This window comes from Ascaphus truei, chromosome 3 (genome assembly GCF_040206685.1).
Source record: "Ascaphus truei isolate aAscTru1 chromosome 3, aAscTru1.hap1, whole genome shotgun sequence".
Taxonomy (NCBI): Eukaryota; Metazoa; Chordata; class Amphibia; order Anura; family Ascaphidae; genus Ascaphus; species Ascaphus truei.
In genome coordinates this window covers 153,070,872-153,093,454 of record NC_134485.1, presented here as the reverse complement: position 1 = coordinate 153,093,454, position 22,583 = coordinate 153,070,872, and the positions used below count along the sequence as shown (strand labels likewise).

Here is a 22,583-nt window from a genome sequence, read left to right as displayed (position 1 = left end):
TGTGGGAGCTCGAGATTCTTATACCGAGGTATTTGATATATGTGGTGCTCCACTTATATTTATAATTGGATTGCAATAGCTTCCACGTTGTGTCTGGCAGGGATATGTTCAGCGCTTCTGATTTGTCTACAGAGGCGGCACATTTTATTTGAGTGCGGCTAGCTCCGCAAGCCTGGGGATGCCCCGGCATGCTAGCCGTACTCCCTCGGCGTGCCGCGCGTCATCGACGCACGGTCACGCATCATCGGGTGCCTGCGCCCCCTGCACGCGCGTCCAGGGCTCCCCGAGGGAGCCCTGGTGTCCCGCGATGTGGGGGACGGCGGCAGGGGGTTCCGGGGGACCCGGCGGACCCGGCGAGCGGAGGGAGAAAGCCCCGATCGGAGGGCGCTCCTCCGCAGCTTCGGCGCGCGCCAGGCACATCCCGGCGTGCGCCTGGTTACTGCTGCAGCCGAGACCGGGCAAATGCTCAAATAAACTCGGCCGCAGCAGTATGCTTATTTTATAGTCAGACACAGCGCCAAACTGGTGGAGTACCTTTTGCAGGTTAGGTAGGGCGATGTGGGGGTCAACGAGGGTCAGGATCATATCGTCGCAAATAGAGAGATTTTGTATTCTTTTTCAGAGATCGAAATCCCCTTAATGCTCTTTTCTTCTCTAATTTTATTTGCCATGGGTTCAATTGTTAGGGCAAATAGGAGTGGGGATAGTGGGCAGCCCTGTCTGGTCCCATTTCTGATTGTAATTGGTTCTGATAGGCCTCCTGAGATTTTTACATGTGCTGTGGGATTTTGGTAGAGGGCTCTAACACCCTCCAAATAGGGACCACTAAACCCAAACTTCAGCATTGTTTGATCTAGGAAGGACCATTTGATCCTGTCAAACGCTTTTTCTGCATCGAGGCTCAGGATCATTGCTTTGGTACCTGTGAGATGCACGTGGTCAATTAAGTCCACTATTTTGCGGGTGTTGTCAGAGGCCTGTCTTCCAGACACAAAACCTACTTGATCTGTATTAATGAGTCGGGGGAGAATCGGGTTGAGCCTGTTTGCCAATATCTTGCTGTAAATTTTGAGATCTGAGTTCAGTAGGGATATTGGCCTATAGTTCCCACAGAGAAGCGGATCTCTACCCTCTTTGTGGATTATCGCCAAATTTGCTGCAGTGATGGTAGCGGGGATTGGCTCTCCTTGTAGGAAGGAGTTGAACATGTCGAGCAGGTAAGGGGACAGAGTCAGCATGAATGTCTTATAATAGGTGTTAGAGAATCCGTCTGGGTCTGGTGTTTTTGCTGGTTTTAGGGAGCTTATGGCTTCGGTCAGTTCCTCAAGGGTGATGTTTTATTTTTCTAATTCAGCCTTTGAGAGGGAGGGGAGGTTACACTGCTCAAGGTATTTTGAGATCGCCCCTAAGGGGGTCTGGCTTTGGTCTGATGGGTATAAGTTATACAAGTCTGAGTAATAATCGGCAAATTCTTGTGCTATTTCCTTCTCTACATATGTTATTCTCCCTGTTTTTGTGCGGATTTTAGAGATCTGGGATTTGACCCACCGGTCCCGATGGACAACCTTCCCTTGGCCTCAAAAGCCCAAGCCCTTACTGTGGGAATATTAAGGGCCTCGGAGCCCAATGCTCCGAAAAACACACAAACCATAAAATCACAGACATAAAACTAATCACACTTAATGTAAAGGGACTTAACTCAACTAAAAAAAGGAAACTAGCACTCCAGGAATTGAAAAAAAAACAAAAGGGGACATCATATTCCTGCAGGAAACACACTTTAACTCATCCATTCCCCCGAATACATTTAAAAGCCTGTTCCCTCAGGCTTACTATGCATCTTCCCCGAGTAAAAAAAAAAGGGGTAGCAATCCTGATAAGGAACAATGTCCCCTTTGCTCTAACCAACACACAGCAGACCCATAGGGTAGATTCCTGGTGCTCCAGGGCACTCTAGCAGGTTCACCTGTAACACTGGTGAATCTATACGCCCCTAATGATAACCAAACCCAGTTTCTCAAAAAAGTATTGGACTCCCTGGAGCAGCAGGCACTATCCTCCTTAATCATAGGAGGAGACTTCAATATGGTCGCCTCACACACACAAGATAAATCAAAAGCCCCAAAGAACCTGCCCAACGCAACCCAATGCACAACTTACACCACCCAATCGAAAAAAAAAGCAAAAAAAAAATCGGGAAATAATGGAAGAATTTTCCCTGATCGATGTGTGGAGAGCTCAGCACCAGGGTCAACGGGATTACACCTTCTTCTCCACCCCTCATCAGTCCTATTCGAGAATCGACTACTTTCTAGGTACCAATAACATAGTCCAGGCTTCCTCCCAGTCCAATATTGGCCCCATTACTTGGTCTGACCATGCCCTGGTGGAACTCACTCTCTCCCTACCATTTGTTAAAAACAATCCCTATAAATGGAAGTTGAATGACTCCCTTCTCAACTGTCCAGAGAAAGAGACGAACATAAGGCACAAACTCTCATCATTCTTTCAAATCAACGCGGGTACTGTTTCGGCCCCGGCTATGCTATAGGAGGCACATAAGGCCTCAATTAGAGGAGACTTAATCTCGATTTCAGCCTATAAGAAAAAACAAAAAATTAAACTCCAAAAAGAACTGACAGATAAAATCACGCAACTAGAGCAGCAACATAAAGCGACAGCATCCAAAAAGATACTAAAGCAGTTAAACCAAACACGAGCAGCCCTCAAACAAACACAACTAGAAGAAGTAGAAAGAGCCCTGAGGTGGACAAAACAAAAATTCTTTGACAAAGGAAACAAAGCCGACAAACTTTTAGCCACAAAATTAAGGGACTGTAGATTTAATAGACATAACACCTTTATTTTGGACCTACTCCGCTTCGTGCTTACCCACAACTATTTTGTATTTGATGGGATCTATTACCACCAGACCCAGGGTACAGCAATGGGTACAGCATGTGCCCCTACATATGCGAATCTGTACCTGGGCTGGTGGGAATACGTCCACTTGTTGAGAGAGGAACTATCTATGTATACTGACCATATCCTACTATGGATCAGATACATAGATGATATCCTCTTGCTATGGGATGGCCCACAGGACTGTTTGCTTGAGTTTGTCGAACTTCTTAACAAGAATACCTTGAACCTGAGACTGACAACTGTCTTTAGTAACACTTCAATTACCTTCCTTGACTTGGATATATATGTCGACTGTGATAGGAATATCCAAACTAAAGTGTTTAGGAAGAGCACAGCTACAAACAGCTTGCTATTGGCACAAAGTCAACACCCGCCCAGCCTAATTTCAGGTATCCCGACTGGACAATACCTGCGTTTACGCAGGAATTGTTCCACGACTCAGCAATTTATTCTTCAGTCCAAAGAACTACGCGATCGGTTCCTTAGTCATGGGTATAAAATGAAGACACTTAATCGTGCCTATCACAGAGCATTACATAGTGATAGAGACGTTCTCCTGTCCACCAATACACCTAAAAGTAAGGATAATATCATAAGATGCATCGGTACCTACAATAAAAGATGGTGGGTGATAAAAAGAATCTTTGCCCGACATTGGCACCTTCTTCTATCTGATGGTGATTTGGTTAAAGCTATTGGACCCAGACCTAATATCACCAGTAGGAGATCGAAAAAGCTACGTGACAAACTCGTACATAGCCATTATCAGCGTGCCTGTGTAGAGACTTGGCTGAGCCCGATTAAGGGGATGTATCGGTGTCAGGGTTGCAAGGCATGCAAATTTGCAATTACAACAAAGACGTTTCAAAACCATGACAACACACAACACTTCAGTGTCGACAGTTTTATTAATTGTAGAACAACTAACGTCGTTTACTTTCTTATTTGTAAATGTGGGAAAAGGTATGTGGGCAAGACCACAAGGCAATTGCGTAGACGTGTACTCGAACATATTAATTCCATTAAACACGCTGCAGAAACACCAGTAGCCAGACACGTCACGCATTACCATAATGGAGATGTTAACAGCCTCAAGTTTATGGGCATCTATCAACTTAGGTGTCCAGTAAGGGGCGGAAATGTAGATCAGTTGTTACTACGCATTGAGGCTGAGTGGATTTATAAACTGAAGACCAGGAGTCCTTATGGTCTCAACGAAGGATTCACATTCACTCCCTTCATCTGATCTCCATGATTGCTAACTGTCTTGCCCACTCCATCCCGAACCACCCATTCATGCTGTCACCAGTACCCTTTACTACCCTTATATGACACTCATCTTTCACTGACGCACATCTCTGCTGACCTATCCGAGAGTAGTTCTGCCACAGGGCTTGGATATTACAACCTTGATATTGTTATATACTATTACATTGCTTTAATTTTATTGAGAATCATTGACTATATTACCCTTAAGATGAACCCATTTTCATTATGTTATGGGTTTATTGATATGTGTAACAACCAATCACACAACATTTTTAAGGTTTACTACATCTAGTGTTACGGTAATATATGTTTTAAGTATACTTATTAAAAGTTATATTTTATACTCAAATAGTGTGCACATAAGTGAATTTTCTTTTGGAGCACATACATTTGTGTACTCCTTTTGCTTCCCTGGATCCATAATAATAAAGTACTATGAGAATACAATTTACAGTAACCTCCTTCGATACCGATAAAAGTTACTTGGGTTCCATGCTTTTTTGATATAAAAATATATATAAGTAAACTCCCCCATCCAGACTCTTGCGTTCTGCTCAAGGATGTCTTCTCTCTACCGCTTTTGTATATAAAGCCCTCTACCGCCTTCAACCCTTCTCACTGACTGCCCCACACCTCTGGAATGCCCTTCCCCTCAATATCCGACTAGCACCCTCTCTATCCACCTTAAAACACACCTGTTTAATGAAGCATATGAGAGTACAGTAGCTCTGTGGCTGATACTTTACACCGCATACATAAACCTTTGCCCCTGGCAGACACACTTACCACAACACCCTCCTACTATCTCTGTACATTCTTCCTACTTGCCAATTAGATTGTAAGGTCTTCGAAGCAGGGATTCTTTCTCCTAAATGTTACCTTTAGGTCTGAAGCACTTCTTCCCATTAAGTGGTATTTGTATTATTTTATATGATTGTCACGTGTATTACTGCTGTGAAGCATTAATGGCGCTATATAAATAAAGACATAAATACATACATACCGTGTTCCATCCTGCTATCGAATACAGGTGTTTTCTTTTCCTAATAATAATAATATAAAGAATATCTAAAATCATTTAAAAAAAAAATCTACATTTAAATAGACTTTTGGTAAAAAGATAGAAGAAATAGAAGATCTGACTGAAGAGCCATATATTTAACAGCCTTGCCACTTCACATTTTGAGACATCTATATATATTTTTGAACATGTTCAATGCATGATCGACAAATAACTGTTTAAATGACATGAATCATTATATTATTGGCCAAATTGTGTGCAGTCATTACATATTTTATGAGCCAAGCAAGACCAGGCATACCTAGGCTGTCCCTTGCAATTTATGTCATGCACCCTAAAAGTTTAATACAACTACGGTCCTTTTTAAAAAAAAATATTTAAACAATAAAAATACTCAGGGAGCTTTTGTAAATAAAGTTTCAAAAGCAGCAACTCCTAATTGCAACATCAACTGGCAGATTTGAATGACAATGGCAAATAATATATTGCTCAATGGAGATCTGCGATATCGAAGAAGTCTGCAAATTTACATTTATTATTCACCTGTTCCATAGTGTTTACAGTGGTATCGGTTCTAATTGCTGGGGTTTTGATTTCCTTCTTTTCACTCACTGAGTTATCTTTCTCCTCCTCCTCTTCAGACTCTTCATCTTTACTTGGTTCCTGTGTCACAAAGAATGAGATAAAATTAGAATTATTTTACTAGATTTACTTTCACTAGCTATAGAATGTACAGGCCATATTTAACAAGCAGTATTATTCCATAAGAGACCTTCAGAAGCAGGAAGACGCCAAAATGTGTCTTCTGGAATAGCACCGATTAATACATGTTGGCCTACATGTAAGCTGCTTATGGGTAGAAGCAAAGATATACGCAATTTCACAATGTGTTCCTAGAAAAGCTGTGAGCTACTTTTTTACACAACGTTAACAACACATCTGAAGCTAAATATTTCTGGGCTGAAGCAGGGAGGATTACACAAGTGTGCCCAGTAAAGGGCAAGTCTGTGGCAATAACAGGGGTGGAGAAAAAGTACTTTCTACCCATTTTTATGTTCAGCGGTAAAACTGCACTTTTCTATGGAACTGCAGCTCGGCTTGTGACTGTTGTTTTCCCGGTCATACAAAAATGACACAATCCCAAACATCCTGATGCAATAAACATGTACCCTTTGTTTATTTTAACAGATTTCTATTGCAAAGGACACCTATCCATCGTAACCTTGTGGCTAAGACACTGCTCTCCAAAGTGGTGAATCCAAGTTTTTGCTATTTGTGCCTGTGATACCAAGAATCAGACTGCAAACATTTGGGATAACAAACACACCATGTGTTCCTCTGGTAAATGGAAAAGTACTACTTGCAATATTAGCACTCATCATGGATCATTAGCCTTGTTCCAGCCAGGTGGCTTTTGTCATGAGACATGAGGAATGTTTTTTTAATAAATGGCCAAGACTCGCAATATGCCCTAATAGAAAGCCCTAAAAAAAATTCAAATAACAGTTTTGGCCACCTCTGGTATAAGCGACAAGGTAAATCTTAATCTATGTCTCCACTGAAACACATGTCTGCTTATATCTGACAGTCTGTTCAATAGAAAGCTATGGCATAACTTTGAATGTATTACATAATTATTGTTATTGCCTGAAGTCCAAAAGAAAACTGCATAATTATTAATTGAAGACTAAAACAATCATGCACAAACAATAGAAGTAGGATTTTTAAATGTTTTTAATGTTACAACTTTTCATCTTTCAAACTCAAAAAGTACCTATTATAAAAGTAGATGAGCTCTTACGATATCATGATTGCTTACCTGTAGTCACGAGAAAACTGAAAACATACTATGTAAAAAATAATACTGTAAGCCAGTTAAAATAAATGTTAATCGACACATTCTTCATACCGCTTTCTAATAACCGCACATCTTTTTTAAATTATGATCTACTGTACATATGTAATGTTTGCACTTCCTTTCAGAAATACAAGTTTGATCTGATTAGATCTAGTGTGCTGCAAAATAATTTATTCACAAAGTTTTAAAGCACAAAAATAATGGGTTTCCAACAATCTTATGTATCCACTGTTGGGTTGAAAACCCACATAGCCATTAAGAGTTCAGCTTTCTCACCTAGGCTGGGGGTGGCTTATCGCACTGTAAAAAAACACTCCAGTTCTGCACCACTGAAAATAATATTAAACGGTCTAGAAGAACATAGCGTAGTTCAAAACAGTATAACTGGTGTCTCACAGCCTGGATGAGGTCCTCAGACAGATATAAACCAGCATTTTACCGTATTAATCAATCAAAAGAAGGCATGAAAGAAAGTTAATCAAAATGAGGCATGAAAGAACGTTAGTGGGAGTGGTGTGCAAGAGTTGAGAAAATAAAGAAGCATTGGAAAACACAATTAATGTGGGTTAAGAGATGTAGAAAAAAAAATATATAGAACTGGTTACATATTGCCTAACTAATGGCACTGCTTGTTTAACTTTTTTTGCTACCAAAGTTTGTGGTTTTTTTTTTACATTTAAATACTATAGTTAATATAATATACATATATGGAGAGAAAAAAAAGTCTGCCGTGTATACTGTCCCCAGACCCTTAAACACCAGTCAAATAAAGTGTTTACTTCATGCCCAACAGTCATGATCAAGAGACAGGAGATGCTTACAAGGACCAGAGTGTAGCAGAAAGGTTAACAAAAACAAAAAAAATACAGGTCATTTATAAGCACATTGTGACCATGCAGTAATATGGCCAAATATAACTAACCCCTAACCGATAAAAAAACAGTTTAATGGTTAAATGTGTTTTTAGAGTAGTGCTTTTATAAATATAGATAGTAAAATACTTTGAGAACCAAAGCATGACTGAACCCTAATGAAAATGTTATTTACCTTTATTATTCTACTGCAGTCCAACACTAATCCTTAAGGGTCAAAAATTACATTATTTGTCATTATGAATTAAACATACAGTATACAATTATTACATAGAACAAGCAATACACAAATTAGAGAAACAATACAAAAATACAATAAAAGTGTTTATTTTTGTATGTAATTCACAAGATCAAGAATAAGCTTCAAATGCTTCAAACTTAAATATAAGTATACAGTAGGAATGAACGTTTTGCCCCACCCAATTTTAACAGTTGCTGATATATTACACTGTATTAGATTCAGAGCACGCTACGCATTGTTGAATTTAATATTTTCATCTTACTGAAAGAATGTGGAGAGGAAAATTGCAGGGACTCAATATAATCAAACTTTATCATTAACAAAAATATGTGGCAACTTATTGTGATAATGTTGAAGAGGTGAAGGTAGAAGCTGTTCTCCATTTTGTAATAAAAACTGGATCATTATCAGGTTTCATATACGGTAGTAGTATTTTTTGTGTCAATTCTCTTTATTACAGCAATATAAGTGTCCATTCGGAAGACAACAACAAAGACAAGCAGTCGATATGTCCACACACATTATATATATATATAACATTACAAGTATAGAGTAAGTTTTTATATTTAATAATAATTGACGTACATGTGAGTAATACTAACTAACATAAGTGATGCAGAAGAGAAATAATGAAAACAGAATAAAGACAAAATGAAACTGATGTATCTAAATGTAAAATTAAGAATACACATAAATGAAAATCCTAAAGTAAAAATAAGAGTTACTAGATGAGTAAAAGGCACTTGTTCATGTATTCTCTTATTTAACTAGATGTGTGTCAAACAAAATTGTCCAGATAGCAGATTTAGTCGGACCTACTATATTTTACGTTTTCTGTTATTTAGTAATCTTTAACACTGGAACAAAACTAAATAAAGTTTATTTATAGTATTTCACACAATAAATGGAGACCTACTGTACTAATACGAGAAATAACATCAGATGTCTGTGTTGAATGCTCAGAATTTTTTCATTGCCAATTACTAAATTAACCCACTGGAAAATGGGAACATTTCCTTAAGTTATTTGCCTCTCTCTGAATTGTTCTATGACCACCCACCCACGATGTGGACAAGTTTGGCTCCTCTCAGCTGGAGTAGGACAATACTGACGGTCTGAGGTACTGTATGTAATCTTCTCCTCATCTCTCTGTTCAATTGCTTCTGGTAGCCAAGCTCATGAAACAAACAAGACAATCTGTCTTCCGTTATCTATTGCATCATAGGGAATTAAACCAATTAACTAATGGATAACCTGTCCTCCTTACTATACAGATACGGAGATTTTCACGGTTCTTCTCCAATTCCTGATGACCATACACTTATGGGGATCTCTTGAAGCAATCCTCTTCTGGGTGGCATTAAGTAATTCTTCACTGACTATTGCCTGAAGAACCTTTCTGCCAAATGTAGCTTCTGCAAAGGAAAAGCCATTCAATTTGCATTCACAAAAGCGGCTTTGCATATTTCTTCAAGAGATGTCCAAGCACAAGACGTCATAACGTCCCTTTTCTATAAATCTATATCCATTTGGATATATTAGAGAATTAGGGTACTGAACCTCATGTTGGTCTCTGGAATAGGACAGTCTGTCCATGTTACTGAATTCATATGACCTTTCCATATCTAAACAGTGGAACTTCCTCACTTTTCTGTTCTTGGAAGAAAATATTAGGGCTTAATTTAAATGTGCGAGTTGGAGAGGGTCCAAAACATTGTTTTGTAATGTTTTAGAGGATGCTCTGGCACTCTGAAGGGTTTAAAGAAAAATCTACTTTAGGTTTGAATTAAGGAATAATCCTTAATCACAATTTTGTCTGGAACAATGAAGAAAAGCGACAAACAAGACTGCAATACGGCAACTCTTCAAGCGGATATTATAAGCAAACACTATATACGGGTGTATGTGCACCCCTAGGTGTTCATGGAGGAGTGTCCTAGGGGTGCACAGGAAATAGATGACAATGGCCAGCACATTGGTAGAAGTAATTCTCTGCACTCAGCAGCATCACATGCTAGCGGCTTGAAGAGTCTTTGCACCTCACGACCACTTGGTACACAATGCTTGTGTCCTCCATGTTTACAGTGGCAAGGAACCCTTCAGATCACTAGCCTGAGGTTAGTTAGGTCTCCAGGCTCCTTCAAAAACCCTGGTCGCACCTTCCGGGATAATACTTCACAGGACCACCAATGGGATTGCCCAGTGAGTCAATGGGCATGGACCCCCTTGCCAGGCAACCTTATCATGTAGGGTCTGATCTACACTTGTAGGGTGCTCCCTTCTGCAGGGCCACACCTGAACCCCCATTCCCGCTGTGCATCATGTGGGAGGGGCAAAAGAGAGGAGGAGGGAGAGATATAGAAGAGGCTAGGGGAGAAGGAGAGATGTGGGACATGGAGCGAGAAGGGGGACGGAAGTGAGGGGGAGGGGAGGAAAGAGAAGGGGGTGGGAATAGAAAGGGGCAGAGAGAAAGGGGTAATGTTGGGAGAAGAGAGAGGATGGAACCATACCTATTTCTCCTTTTCCAGTGGAAAGCATGATAAAAGACTGTGTTAGAAAAGTGACCTTTATCGCCCAATGTCTTGGCTACAATGTTGTACAATGCTTCTCCAAACAAAGCTTTGCCAGGAAAAGAGTCCAGTTTGTTTTTAAATAGGTATCGGTCGCTCAGGATGTAAGCCAAATGCATGTTCTAGCCCAGGGGAATGCAAACTTTTGCTGCGCCCCCATCATCCCTGCCTCGATGCTTGCGCCCCCCCTCCCTACCTTAGAGCTGCGTGAAATGACACTGCGGGGGCATGTGACGTCACTTGACCCACAGCGGCGTGACATCACACGACCCCAGGCGTAATTTGACGCCACGTTGCCATCGCGTCACAGAGTGTCTGAATCTTGGTAAGTATAGAGTTGCAGAGGCCTCACGCGATCCCCCAGAAAAATCTCCCCACCCCCCGCCGGGGGCATGCCCTCCGTTTGCGCACCCCTGTTCTAGCCGACACTGAAAGAATTGTAGATTTAGAAAATAATTGTATTTTATCAAAATAATTAAAATGCCTTTCAGAATTTGAGCGCAATCCTTCAGGATCTTTTGTTGGATCGCACCAGCCATTAGATTCGCTTCCAACCTGACAGAACAATTCTTCAGGGTTCTACTGACAGAGACCAAAGAAAATCAATAGGTTGTAAGCTTAAGACAACTCTGCTTTTGTAGCAGATTTCTCACTATTGCTGGAACCACTCTGGGGATCTTCCCAGAATTTAGAATCCTGTTTTCAGATAAGATATTTTAACATCTTTTAGATGCTGTTAACCTCTTGTCCATGTACTGGAAAGAACCTGGATTTTTTTGGACATCAGCATACCCTGTACACTAAATTGAGATGCTCTTTAACGTCTTAAGATATATAGCCTGCCTTGTACAGTTTATAAGCTTATCAATCAGTCTTATGTTGACATTGTCACTGTTCTCTGATTTCGCTTTGCACTTCTGAAGAGAAAATTTGCTGCTCTTCTAATAAAAGGTATTCAGGATCTCAAATTCTTCTAAAGGGGATCTACTCTTCGTAGCAGATTATGGCATCTTTCTTTGGCAGATGATGAGGAAAAGAATATATACACCTCAATATATATACACTGTTGAGAGAATCTATACTCTCCATAGTTGTGTGATCATGGGTGTTGGAGGAGAAAATAGTTAGCCAGCTTTCAAACATCATTTAATATTTTGGGCTTAGAATCTTGTTAGTATATGGTCAATACATGTAACATATGTACATATCACCAAGGAGGATATTACTCTGACAAATCCAACTGACATTGCAAATGCATTCAATGAATACTTTGTGGGGTGTGCTATTAACTTATTAGCGAAACACAACCCAAACCACAAACATGAACCTCATTCTGAGAGTACCCATATAGCCCCACCCTCTCCCAACATTGCCAGTATCTGAAGATGAGATTACACAAGCACTCCTCAAATTATAACTAAGCAGCCAATATGGACCTGATTTACTGCAATCTAAGTTCCTAAGACTTGGTGCCCCAGCCATTGCCAAACCAATTGCTTCCATAGTCAACTCTATCCTGTCTGCAGGCCATATCCCTAAGACCTGGAAAACTGCCAGAGTTGTCCCAATCTTCAAAAGTGGGGACAAAAACACTGTCTCAAACTACAGGACAATCTCTCTTCTCCCAATTCTATCCAAAGTCATGAAAAATGTGTTCACTCCCAATTAAGCGATTACTATATCAAGACAAATTTCCCTACCCAATTTCAATCTGGCTTTCTGCCCCAAAACACTCAATGGTAACTTCTCAGCTAAAAGTTTGCAATCAGATCCAGTGTGAAATGGAACTGGGACAACTCACTGGTGCAATATTCCTAGATTTTGCAAACGCTTTTAATACTGTTGCTCAAACTCCAGTGCTCTGGAATAGGGAAGCATGCTTCAAACTGGTTTCATTCCTACAATCAGGAAGATCCCAACATGTGTATTTCAGACTCTTACTCCAACCCCTTGGATATCACCTGTGGTGTCCCGCAAGGCTGTTCTGGGCCCCTACTCTTCTCAGTGTTCATCAATGATCTTCAGTACACATGTATGCAGATGACACAATCTTATACGCACACAGCCGCAGCCTCTCCGACCATGAACACATACTTCAATCTTGAAAATTGGATTTCCCAAAACAAACTGTTTTTAAACACTGACAAGACTAACAATGGTATTTGGGACCAAGGCTACATTTTGAAAACTTCCAATGACTGAGCTCCAGATCAGAACCAACACTAATACCTTCCTAGCCCCTGTTACTAGTTTTAAATACTTGGGCATATGGTTTGACTCCCATTTAACATTTGGGATGCACATTCAAAACCCTAACATCCAAAACCTATGCCAAACTATTTATTTATAAAATATTTTACCAGGAAGTAATACATTGAGAGTTACCTATCATTTTCAAGTATGTCCTGGGCACAGAGTTAAGACAAATAATACATGGTTACAAATACAGTTACATAAATGAACAGGGTATACATTATATACAAGACATTGCATGCACAGTTAAAGATAATATATATTATGGGCGTATGAAACAGTTACAGACCAGATTAATATGTGTGACATCCTTAGATTTGAAAGAACTTAAACTGGTGGTGGATGTAAGAGTCTCTGGTAGGTTGTTCCAGTTTTGGGGTGCATGGTAAGAGAAGGAGCGGCCGGATACTTTGTTGAGCCTTGGGGCCATGAACAGTCTTTTGGCGTCTGATCTCAGGTGATAGGTGCTGCATGTGGTAGGGGTGAGGAGCTTGTTGAGGTAGCTGGGTAGCTTGCCCATAAAGAATTTGAAGGCAAGACAGGAAAGATGAACTTTGTGCCTAGACTCGAGTGATGACCAATCTAGTTCTTTGAGCATTTCGCAGTGATGTTTGTTATAGTTGCATTGGAGAACAAAACGACAAATTGAATTGTAGAGGGTGTCAAGTTTGCTAAGGTGGGTTTGAGGTGCCGAGCCATATACTATATCTCCATAGTCAAAAATTGGCATTAGCATCTGCTGTGCGATACGTTTTCTGACCAGGAGACTTAGGGAGGATTTGTTCCTATAAAGTACCCCTAGTTTGGCATAGGTCTTGGTTGTCATGGTATCAATGTGCATCCCGAATGTTAAGTGGGAGTCAAACCATATGCCCAGGTATTTAAAACTAGTAACAGGAGTTAGGGTGGTGTTAGTGTTGGTTCTAATCTGGAGCTTAGTCGCTGGAAGCTTTAAAAATTTAGTGTTGGTCCCAAATACCATTGTTACAGTCTTGTCAGTGTTTAAAAACAGTTTGTTTTGGGAAATCCAGTTTTCGAGTCTCAAAAAGTCAGACTGAAGTATGTGTTGAAGGTCAGAGGCTATGGCTGTGTGCATATAGGATTATGTCATCTGCATACATGTGTATTGAGGCTTCCTGACAAGCTGTGGGATGATCATTGATGAACACTGAGAAGAGTAGGGGCCCCAGAACAGAGCCTTGCGGGACGCCTCAGGTGATATCCAGGGGGTTAGAGTTAGAGCCAGAGATGGACACATGTTGGGATCTACCTGATAGGTAGGACTGAAACCAGTTTAAAGCATGCTTCCCTATTCCACAGCTCTGGAGTTTGTTAAGCAGGATAGCATGATCAACAGTATCAAAAGCCTTTGCAAAATCTAGGAATACTGCACCAGTGAATTGACCCCGTTCCATTCCACACTGGATTTCATTGCAAACTTTTAGCAGGGTAGTTACGGTAGAGTGTTTGGGGCGAAAGCCAGATTGGAATTGGCTAGGGAAATTTGTCTTGTTTTAGTAATCGCTTAATTGGGAGTGGACACATTTTTCCATGACTTTGGATAGGATTGGGAGAAGGGAGATTGGCCTGTAGTTTGAGACAGTGTTTTTGTCCCCACTTTTGAAGATTGGGACAACTCTGGCAGCTTTCCAGGTCTTAGGGATAGAGTTGACTATGGAAGCAATTGGTTTGGCAATTGCTGGGGCACCAAGTCTTAGGAACCTAGATTGTAGTAAGTCAGGTCCACATTGGCTGCTTAGTTTTAATTTGAGGAGCGCTTGTGTAATCTCCTCTTCGGATACTGGGCCAAATTGAAAATTGTGGGCAGTGTTGCGAGGGGGTGGGGCTATAGGGGTACTCCCAGGATGAGATTCAGGTTTGTGGTTTGGGTTGCGTTTCGCTAATAAGTTAGTAGCACACCCCACAAAGTAATCATTGAATGCATTTGCAATGTCGGTGGGGTTTGTCAGAGTAATATCGCCCTTAGTGATATTACTTGGCTGTTGATGGTTAGAAGGCTGGAATATGTTGTTGATAACCTTCCAGAAGTTAGCTGGGTTTGATGTATTCTGGAGGAGATTGTCGGAGTAATATTGTGCTTTTGTATGCCTTGTTTGCCTTGTGAACATGTTCCGCAGGCATCTGTAGTGATTGAGATCCTTGGTAGTGCCAGCTACTTTGTAGCTTTTCCACAAGGCATCCCTGAACTGGTAGAGTGCTATAAGGTCAGGTGTAACCCATGGAAGGTGAGCACCCCGTACCCTTATTCTGCGTAGTGGAGCATGGGTATCACAGAGTTTTAAGAACTCGGACTGGAAATAGTCGAGCGCAGAATCAGGGTCGGGAATTAAATCGATTCTGTGCCAAGGGCAGTTGGTAAGTGTAGAGGGAGAGGGGGATTGGCCCGGTATTAAAGGGGTTGCACACCATATGGCCACCCCCTGACCTAACCAGGGAGACAAGGGGTTAACTGGACTGCGGTCCAGGAATGTGGTTTACCCCTTGTTATATCATGAAAATGTATGTTCCCCTGTTCCCATGTTTTATTATAATGTCAGTGTCTGCACCACACACACACTGGGATCCATCCGGGAGGGCAAGGGTTAATAGTTGTATAGTGATTATAGCCCTTTGTTTAATTGTCCCGCCTTTTCAGGCACCATTTTGCAGGGTCCCATAGGCCGCCATTGAAGCTCCATTCAATTCAATGGCGGATCTAGCTGTTTTGGACCTGTTTCCCTCAAAGACCAGCAGGTGGCGTCCGAGAGGAGGAGTGGCGGTTTCCCATTGTAAGTCAATGGGCTCATTGACTTCAATGGAGATTCCTCAACGGCGCTTTCCAGGAACGAGTTGGCAGCCGTCCAAACCGCATAACCGCAAAGCGGGTACAATGTCTGAAAAAGAGCTTACATCACTGATTAGTCAAGTTCAACGTTAAGTGCCGTGGGAATCTTAGGTTCTAGGGCACCCAGAAATAAAATCTTTTTGCCCCAGTTCCTAGGCCTCCCCTCACTCGACCACCACCGGGTCCCAGAATCCAGGACCACCGGAAAGGGTCGTGCTGGCAGAGCGGGTCGCGCCATAGGTTCCAATGGCGGCGGCAGAAGCAGTACGAGAAAACGGCTAAGTCCGAAACCCTACAAAGCATAAGCCCATACCTCCGGTTCTGGAGGGTCCAGAGGGCCAGGCTTTTTGCCTGTAGTCACTGCTCCGGCATGGCTGCAGAACCATCCTTGACCCTCTCTGACCAACCCGACGGAGTATGGACCACCATAAAGGTTCGTGAGTTTTCCCCATAGACTTCAATGGCGGCCGGTTCCCATTGACCGGCAATGGCGGAGAAATCCCATAGGCTTCAACGGCGGCGATGCCGCGTTGAAAGTCTATGGCGGCGGATTCCCATAGCCGCCAATGGCGGAGGATTTCCATTGAAAGTCTATGGCGGCGGAGCCCGTTGTTTTCAATGGGGATTTAGTGAAAAACTGTGATTTAATTTACAGCGGAGAATTTTGTATTAAAATATGAAACGGTTTAAGTAGTATTTGTGTATCTCCGGTTCTGAAGGTCGCAGCGGGCTGAAACTTGGATCATATGATGTCCCAGTTCCGGCATTAAGATCTGGAAAGTTTGGACCCGCTGGACCTAACGGAACCGGATATTTTAATATGTTTGTGTTTTAACTTTAATATTGTATTCCAAAGCGGGGATAAAAACCCGCGAAGATTCCTTTGCACAAAGGAATGCAAATGGTCAGGGGGGTGACCCAATGTCTAGGAACCAAGTGCTGATCAAAGGATTCTGCCACTCTAACTGTTTACCTGAGGGCGGAGAAGCATCAAACTGGAGTGGTTTGTAAGTGTTATATCTTACACTTACAAACAAGGAAGATCCTGCCAGATACTTCATTTGGTAGACTGTCCGGCATCCCTGATTTAAATGTGGGGCTACAGAAATGAGACCCTCAGAGTCCCAGTACGCATGAGCTAACTAGCTGGGGGCATGGGTTAAACTGTGTTCCTACGTTAGAGATTGGATACAGTAAATTGTTCTCCAATAGTCTGTATTCAATGTTAAGAATAGGGTTACAAAGGTATATAAACTTTTGTCAACCTAACAGACTTTGTCTTCTAATTACATCTGGATTGTTTCCTGATTGCTGGAGAATTGATATCTGATACTTCTTCATCCCCCAACCCTAAGTAAGTGTTATCTTCTTGCCTGTTAATTGTACTATATTGCTGTGTTCACCTATTTAAGGAATAAATATACTTTATTATATCTAAGCCTCGTTCAGTTCAACCCAGTTATTTGGTGTATGTTATATCTTGTCATAAGTTACCGTGACAGTAAGGTCAGCCAGAAACTGTTGTGGCTTAAAGTTTCTAAATGTTCTAGTGAGGAGAACTTTAGGGCTTGATTGGGGCGGTTTAATTTTCCTTACACAGTACACTATTGCATGGTCACTGAAAATGTCAGGAAGGATACCAGAGGATTGGATTCTGCTGGGATTTGAGGAGAGAATCCAGTCAAGCAAGGAATGGTTATGCGATTTCAGGTTTGCCCGTGTGGGTTGGGAAATGAGTTGTGATAGGTTAAGCGATTTAATTTGTGTGTGGATTTTGTGGTTTTTAGGGTCAAGCCAATTGAAGTTGAAATCCCCATGAACTAGCAGCTCACTCTTCTCATTCAGAGAGGAAATGGAGCCAAGAAACTGGGTGATTTAAGTCAGGGACTGTAGAGGGGCTTTAGGGGGGCGATAGATGCCAGCAAGCAAGATGGGCTTAGAAAAGAGGGAGGCAGATTCTGCCAACTAGGATTTCAAAAGAGGTTGGGCTTGGGGAGCAATGTAACAGTGTAAGTTGTAAGGTGTCTGCAATATAAATTAACACCCCTCCTCCTCTCTTTGACCTATCTCTCCTAGAAATGGAGTATCCCTGAATGGCAATATGTGCATCAGGGGTTTTAGGGGTTAGCCATGTTTCTGTAAGAACGATGGCTTTTGGTTTATGCATAAGGCACCATGCCCTTAGTTGATCCAGTTTGGGCAGCAGACTCCGGATATTTATATGGGCGACAGATAGCGCTTTTTGGAATTAAACTAGGTGTACTTTATATGAGCAAATCCTCCCTAAGTCTGCTGGTCAGAAAGTGAATCGCACAGCAGATGCTAATGCCAATTATCGACTATGGGGACATAGTATACTGCTCGGCACCCCAAACCCACCTTAGCAAACTTGATACCCCCTACAATTCAATATGCCATTTTGTTCTCCAATGCAACTACAACACTCATCACTGTGAAATGCTCAATGAATTAGACTGGTCAACACTTCACACATATCAGAATATTTTCGGTCAACTAAATAACCATGGAATGTTATTTTACAGCAAGATAGTAAATTTACATAATGATAATGGATATAATGCACCGTTTATAAAATAGTACTATTGAAAATGTTTGCTTATAACTAAATTATTTGTGTATACAGTAATTATGTTTTTTCAGCTCCTTTGTTAATAACTAATAAAGACACAATGAAATTCCTAATTCTGATTAAGCTTTCTGGTTCATTTTTGCACAATGAGGCATCACTCATTAATTTAGCATTTGCCCTTTTTCTATATTTGAATGTCCCAGTATTAAAAAATGTGTTGTTGAATTTGTCCTGCCTCCTTTGGCCAGCGATAAAATGGAGCATTGGGAAGATTATCAGGAAGAAGTCACTTGATGCGAAAATTATATTTATAATTTAGTTTTACCATCCTTTTACTCCACTTCTTGTACATCATTCAAGCCATCAGATCCCAGTTACAAATCTAGACTAACTGAAATCAAACTTTTAAACTTGATATTCCCATTTTCTTGCATTGTTATACAAACTAGAGGCACAATTAATTTTAGCTGCATGTCTGCTTGATAAATAGACCAACAGCTCTTACTCAATTCTGTGTTAGATTTCAATAATAATAATATTTGTTCTTGTATAGCTCTGAAATGTACATAGAATTTTCAGGCACAATGAGGCACCAAAATGTAATTTTGGTGCCTGAGCTGTGAGATAAAGGCCACAAGGATTGGACACTGGGATTTGAACCCGGTTTGCCAGATTTAAAGAGGCAATCCAAGCAGATTTAAAAAAAAAATATATATATATATATATTTTTTTCCTTTTAATATATGCAGCCTTTGACTACCTTTATTGAAAACGAATTACCTAAGATGCCGATCCAATCATTCTCCTGTGATCGATCAGCAAAATCCTGCTTCCCAGAGTTCACTAAATGCCTTTCAGTATCAAATGAATCCTTCAGTCATTGTACCTCAGCAACTACAATGTATTCTTAGGCCGCGCTTACGGCGCGCGACGGCGATGGATGACGTCAACAGAAACGGGGGGGGGGGGAAAAGAAACAATGGGGGGAGGGAAGGAGAAACAAGGGGGGGGGGAAGAGAAACAAGGGGGGGAAAGAGAAACGAGGGGGGGGAAAAGAAAGTAGGGGGAGAGAGATAGAGGTGGGGGAACGGGAGAGAGACGGGGGGGAATAGGGATATAGACGTGGGGGAAGAGGGAGAGAGACGGGGGGAAGAGGGAGAGAGACGGGGGGGAAGAGGGAGAGAGACGGGGGGGAAGAGGGAAAGAGACGGGGGAAGAGGGAGAGAGACGAGGGGGAAGAGGGAGAGAGACGGGGGGAAGAGGAAGAGAGACGGGTAGGGGGAAGAGAGACGGGTGGGGGGGAAGAGGGAGAGAGACGGGTGGGGGGGAAGAGGGAGAGAGACGGGTGGGGGGGGAAGAGGGAGAGACGGAGAAACGGGGGCTGTAACAGGGGACTTATCCCTGTTCAGTAATGTGCCTTTAATCCAGCAGTGTGGTGGTTAACCTCTGGTAGTTAATTACTAAACACCACCTGCCTGATTAGATGGCTTAGAAAGCCTGTCTTTTGAAACAGGAAGTGAGAACTCTTTAGCTGACACCTGAGCTGAACTTGGAGACACACTTGTCTTGAACTCTGCCAAAAGATAGCAGAGCTGCTTTCAAGACACAGGGAAAACTTCTAAACCTGTATGCTGACAAACCCTGAAGACAAGGGAGCTGAAGCAGGGACAGTAAAGATTTTCCCTCCAAACCACAAGGACCAAATAAGACTTCTAAAACCTGGATGCTGATATTTTCTGTGCACGCATGGGTGCGGATCCAGGAGAGCAGAGAAGCTTACAAACAGATAAGACTTTTATTCTTAAGAGACTGCTTATATCTGCTTATTGCATGCTATGTTTGGGGCTGGGGAGAAATGCTTGACTAGGGAGATGTGAATTGATTGCATAGTGTTTTCACTAGAAATACTCCCAAGTGAACGGAAGCTTTGTTCCCCCCCCCCTTGTTTGGATGTTTTCCTGATAAAAAGGAAAAGGCACAATAAAGCCTTATTATAATTTCACATTATAAAGCCTCCTAATTGTGTACCTCTGTGAACGTCCGTCCACATATGGTGTCAGAAGTGGGATAAGAGGTGTCTTTGTAGTTAAAAAGGACCGGAGAGTTTTATGTGAATTTTTTTTATGCTTTTTGCCTACAAACAAGTCTGAGAAACTAAAAAAAAAAAAAACCCTCATGCAGCAGAGATCAGAATTAAAGGGACACACCACTGCACTGAAACTTACAAAAACACAGATGGACTCTTTACCCCAATCCCAAGAGGAGAGAGACTGCTGAAGCAGCTAAAACTTTATTTGCCTATCACAAAGCGTAATATGGTCATTGAAATAGGGGTTTTGCATTCCAGCCATAGTCAGGGTTCAAGAAGTGAGTCAGCCCTTGAAAAGGGATAGGTGTTTGTTGTTTTCAAAAGTTTCGCTGAAGCAGTGAATACAGATGGTGACCCACGAGTGGTACTGATTTTGCAAATAAAGGTTGCCACACCGCATAGGGCTACCAGCTGTGAATGGAGTATATGCAGAAAAGTGTGAAAATTGATACAAGACTGTGCTGAAGCAAGGGAATTTTTAGCAAACAAATGCTGAGTGTAAAATTGCCTATAAAGGAAAAGGTTTTTCAAAGCCAATTGCTGAGTGTTGAGTCCACTGCAAAGAATGTTTTTTTTTCTGCTAGTAAAAAAGTATGCCTATTATCTTGGGAGCAAAACAAACACCCAAAGTGGGAAGTCTGAATGCCATAATACCCAAAGATGAGACTGAAAATTACTGAACTCAGGCAGAAAACCAAATTCTGTTGCTGAAGCGGAGGAATTGCACCTAGCAAATAAATGGTGTATAGCAAATAGACTTTTTTTTTTACCTAGCAACTGCACAATCTTGTATACCTGATAAAAGAAAATGCATGCACAGTACTGCTGATATTGGAAAAAAAAAAATTACCCAAGAAAGAAAAGTCTACAGAGATGCCTGTGAGAGCTACGACCTCTACAAGCAAAATATGCCCATCTGTAGGACTACCACAATTGGGGGTTCTAGCAAATACAGTGGCAACAGCTGCAATAGCGCCTCCTGAAGTCAGGAAGAAAATTACACCTGATAGCCAAAAAATGGAGGACAAGATGCAGCGTTCCTGTAATGAACCCTACCCCACGGAAGAGTGGCCCTTCCAGTCCAATAAAGAGGAAGACATCTCTTACGGGGAACCCGAACCGAGTCACACCCACAAAACACCCCAAGAATGGTGGGGGTGCCTGAACTCGGCACGAACAGAAAAGACCGCTCCCTTTGATGACGAATATGATCAGCAGGAGACAGAGCGGGAGCAGTGGATCACCGAATATTTCTGTCAGCTAAAGCAGCTGCAAGAAAAGCCTGGCGTATATAATGAAGCTGCTAAAATTTCAAATGAAGATGGAGACCCCAATATCCCTGAAGGGACGGTGTCATCCAAATCAAAAAGGCGGAAAAAGAAAAGCGGTTCTTCACTTACCGTGGAAGTAACAGACACGTCCGCAGATCCTGTGGAGAAAATGGGGGACAGAGTTGCCCTACAGCCTAGAGAAAATGGAAAATTCGTCCAACGGTTAACCGAATATCCAGAGGGCCCAATGCAGAAGTCGGGTACCCCAAAGAAGTGTCTGTCCGGTGCCAACAGTGAGGAACCCTCAACCAACCATCCCAGTGAAGCGGAGCCGGAACCAGTGAGTGACGATCCCTTGACCAGCCCTGAAGACTCCCTGAAAATTGCCAGGCGTGACTATGATCTACTTCGAGAATAATTGAAACTTGAGAGAGCAGATAACACAGAGCTACAGAAAAATAACGTGAGGCTACAAAAAGATGTGCTCACAATTTACTCTTTAGCCAGGACAGACTTGGACGATCTCAAGACTGAGCTAGATACTGCAAAAGCTACTATTTCCGCCATGGATGAAAAGCAGAGCCAATCTGATAAAATGGTGGCTACGCTAAAGCGGAAGTATGAGGAGGCACTGAAGCAGATGACAGTCTTCCAGCAAGAGGTTCACACTCTTCGCATAGAGCTGAATGCCTCACAACAGGAGATCAACAGTGTCCGGATAGAAGTGGACGTATCTCAGAAAGAGGTTCAGACACTCCGCAGAGCACTGAATGCCTCAC

At 41.9% G+C, this 22,583-nt stretch overlaps 1 protein-coding gene across 3 annotated transcripts in view; it reads right to left on the bottom strand.

Moving 5' to 3' along the window:
• LOC142489240 (X-linked retinitis pigmentosa GTPase regulator-like) overlaps positions 1 to 22,583 on the bottom strand; it is a 154,618-nt gene that overhangs the window by 51,548 nt on the left and 80,487 nt on the right. For all 3 annotated transcript variants that reach the window (XR_012799825.1, XM_075589673.1, XM_075589672.1), the window contains exons 7-8: positions 5,759 to 5,878; positions 5,198 to 5,237 (exon numbers count right to left, since the gene is read on the bottom strand). Coding sequence is in view for 2 of the 3 variants with exons in the window: in XM_075589673.1 (XP_075445788.1) it covers positions 5,198 to 5,237; positions 5,759 to 5,878 (160 nt within the window). In the remaining variant the exon portion in view is untranslated. The remainder of the gene's footprint in view (positions 1 to 5,197; positions 5,238 to 5,758; positions 5,879 to 22,583) is intronic.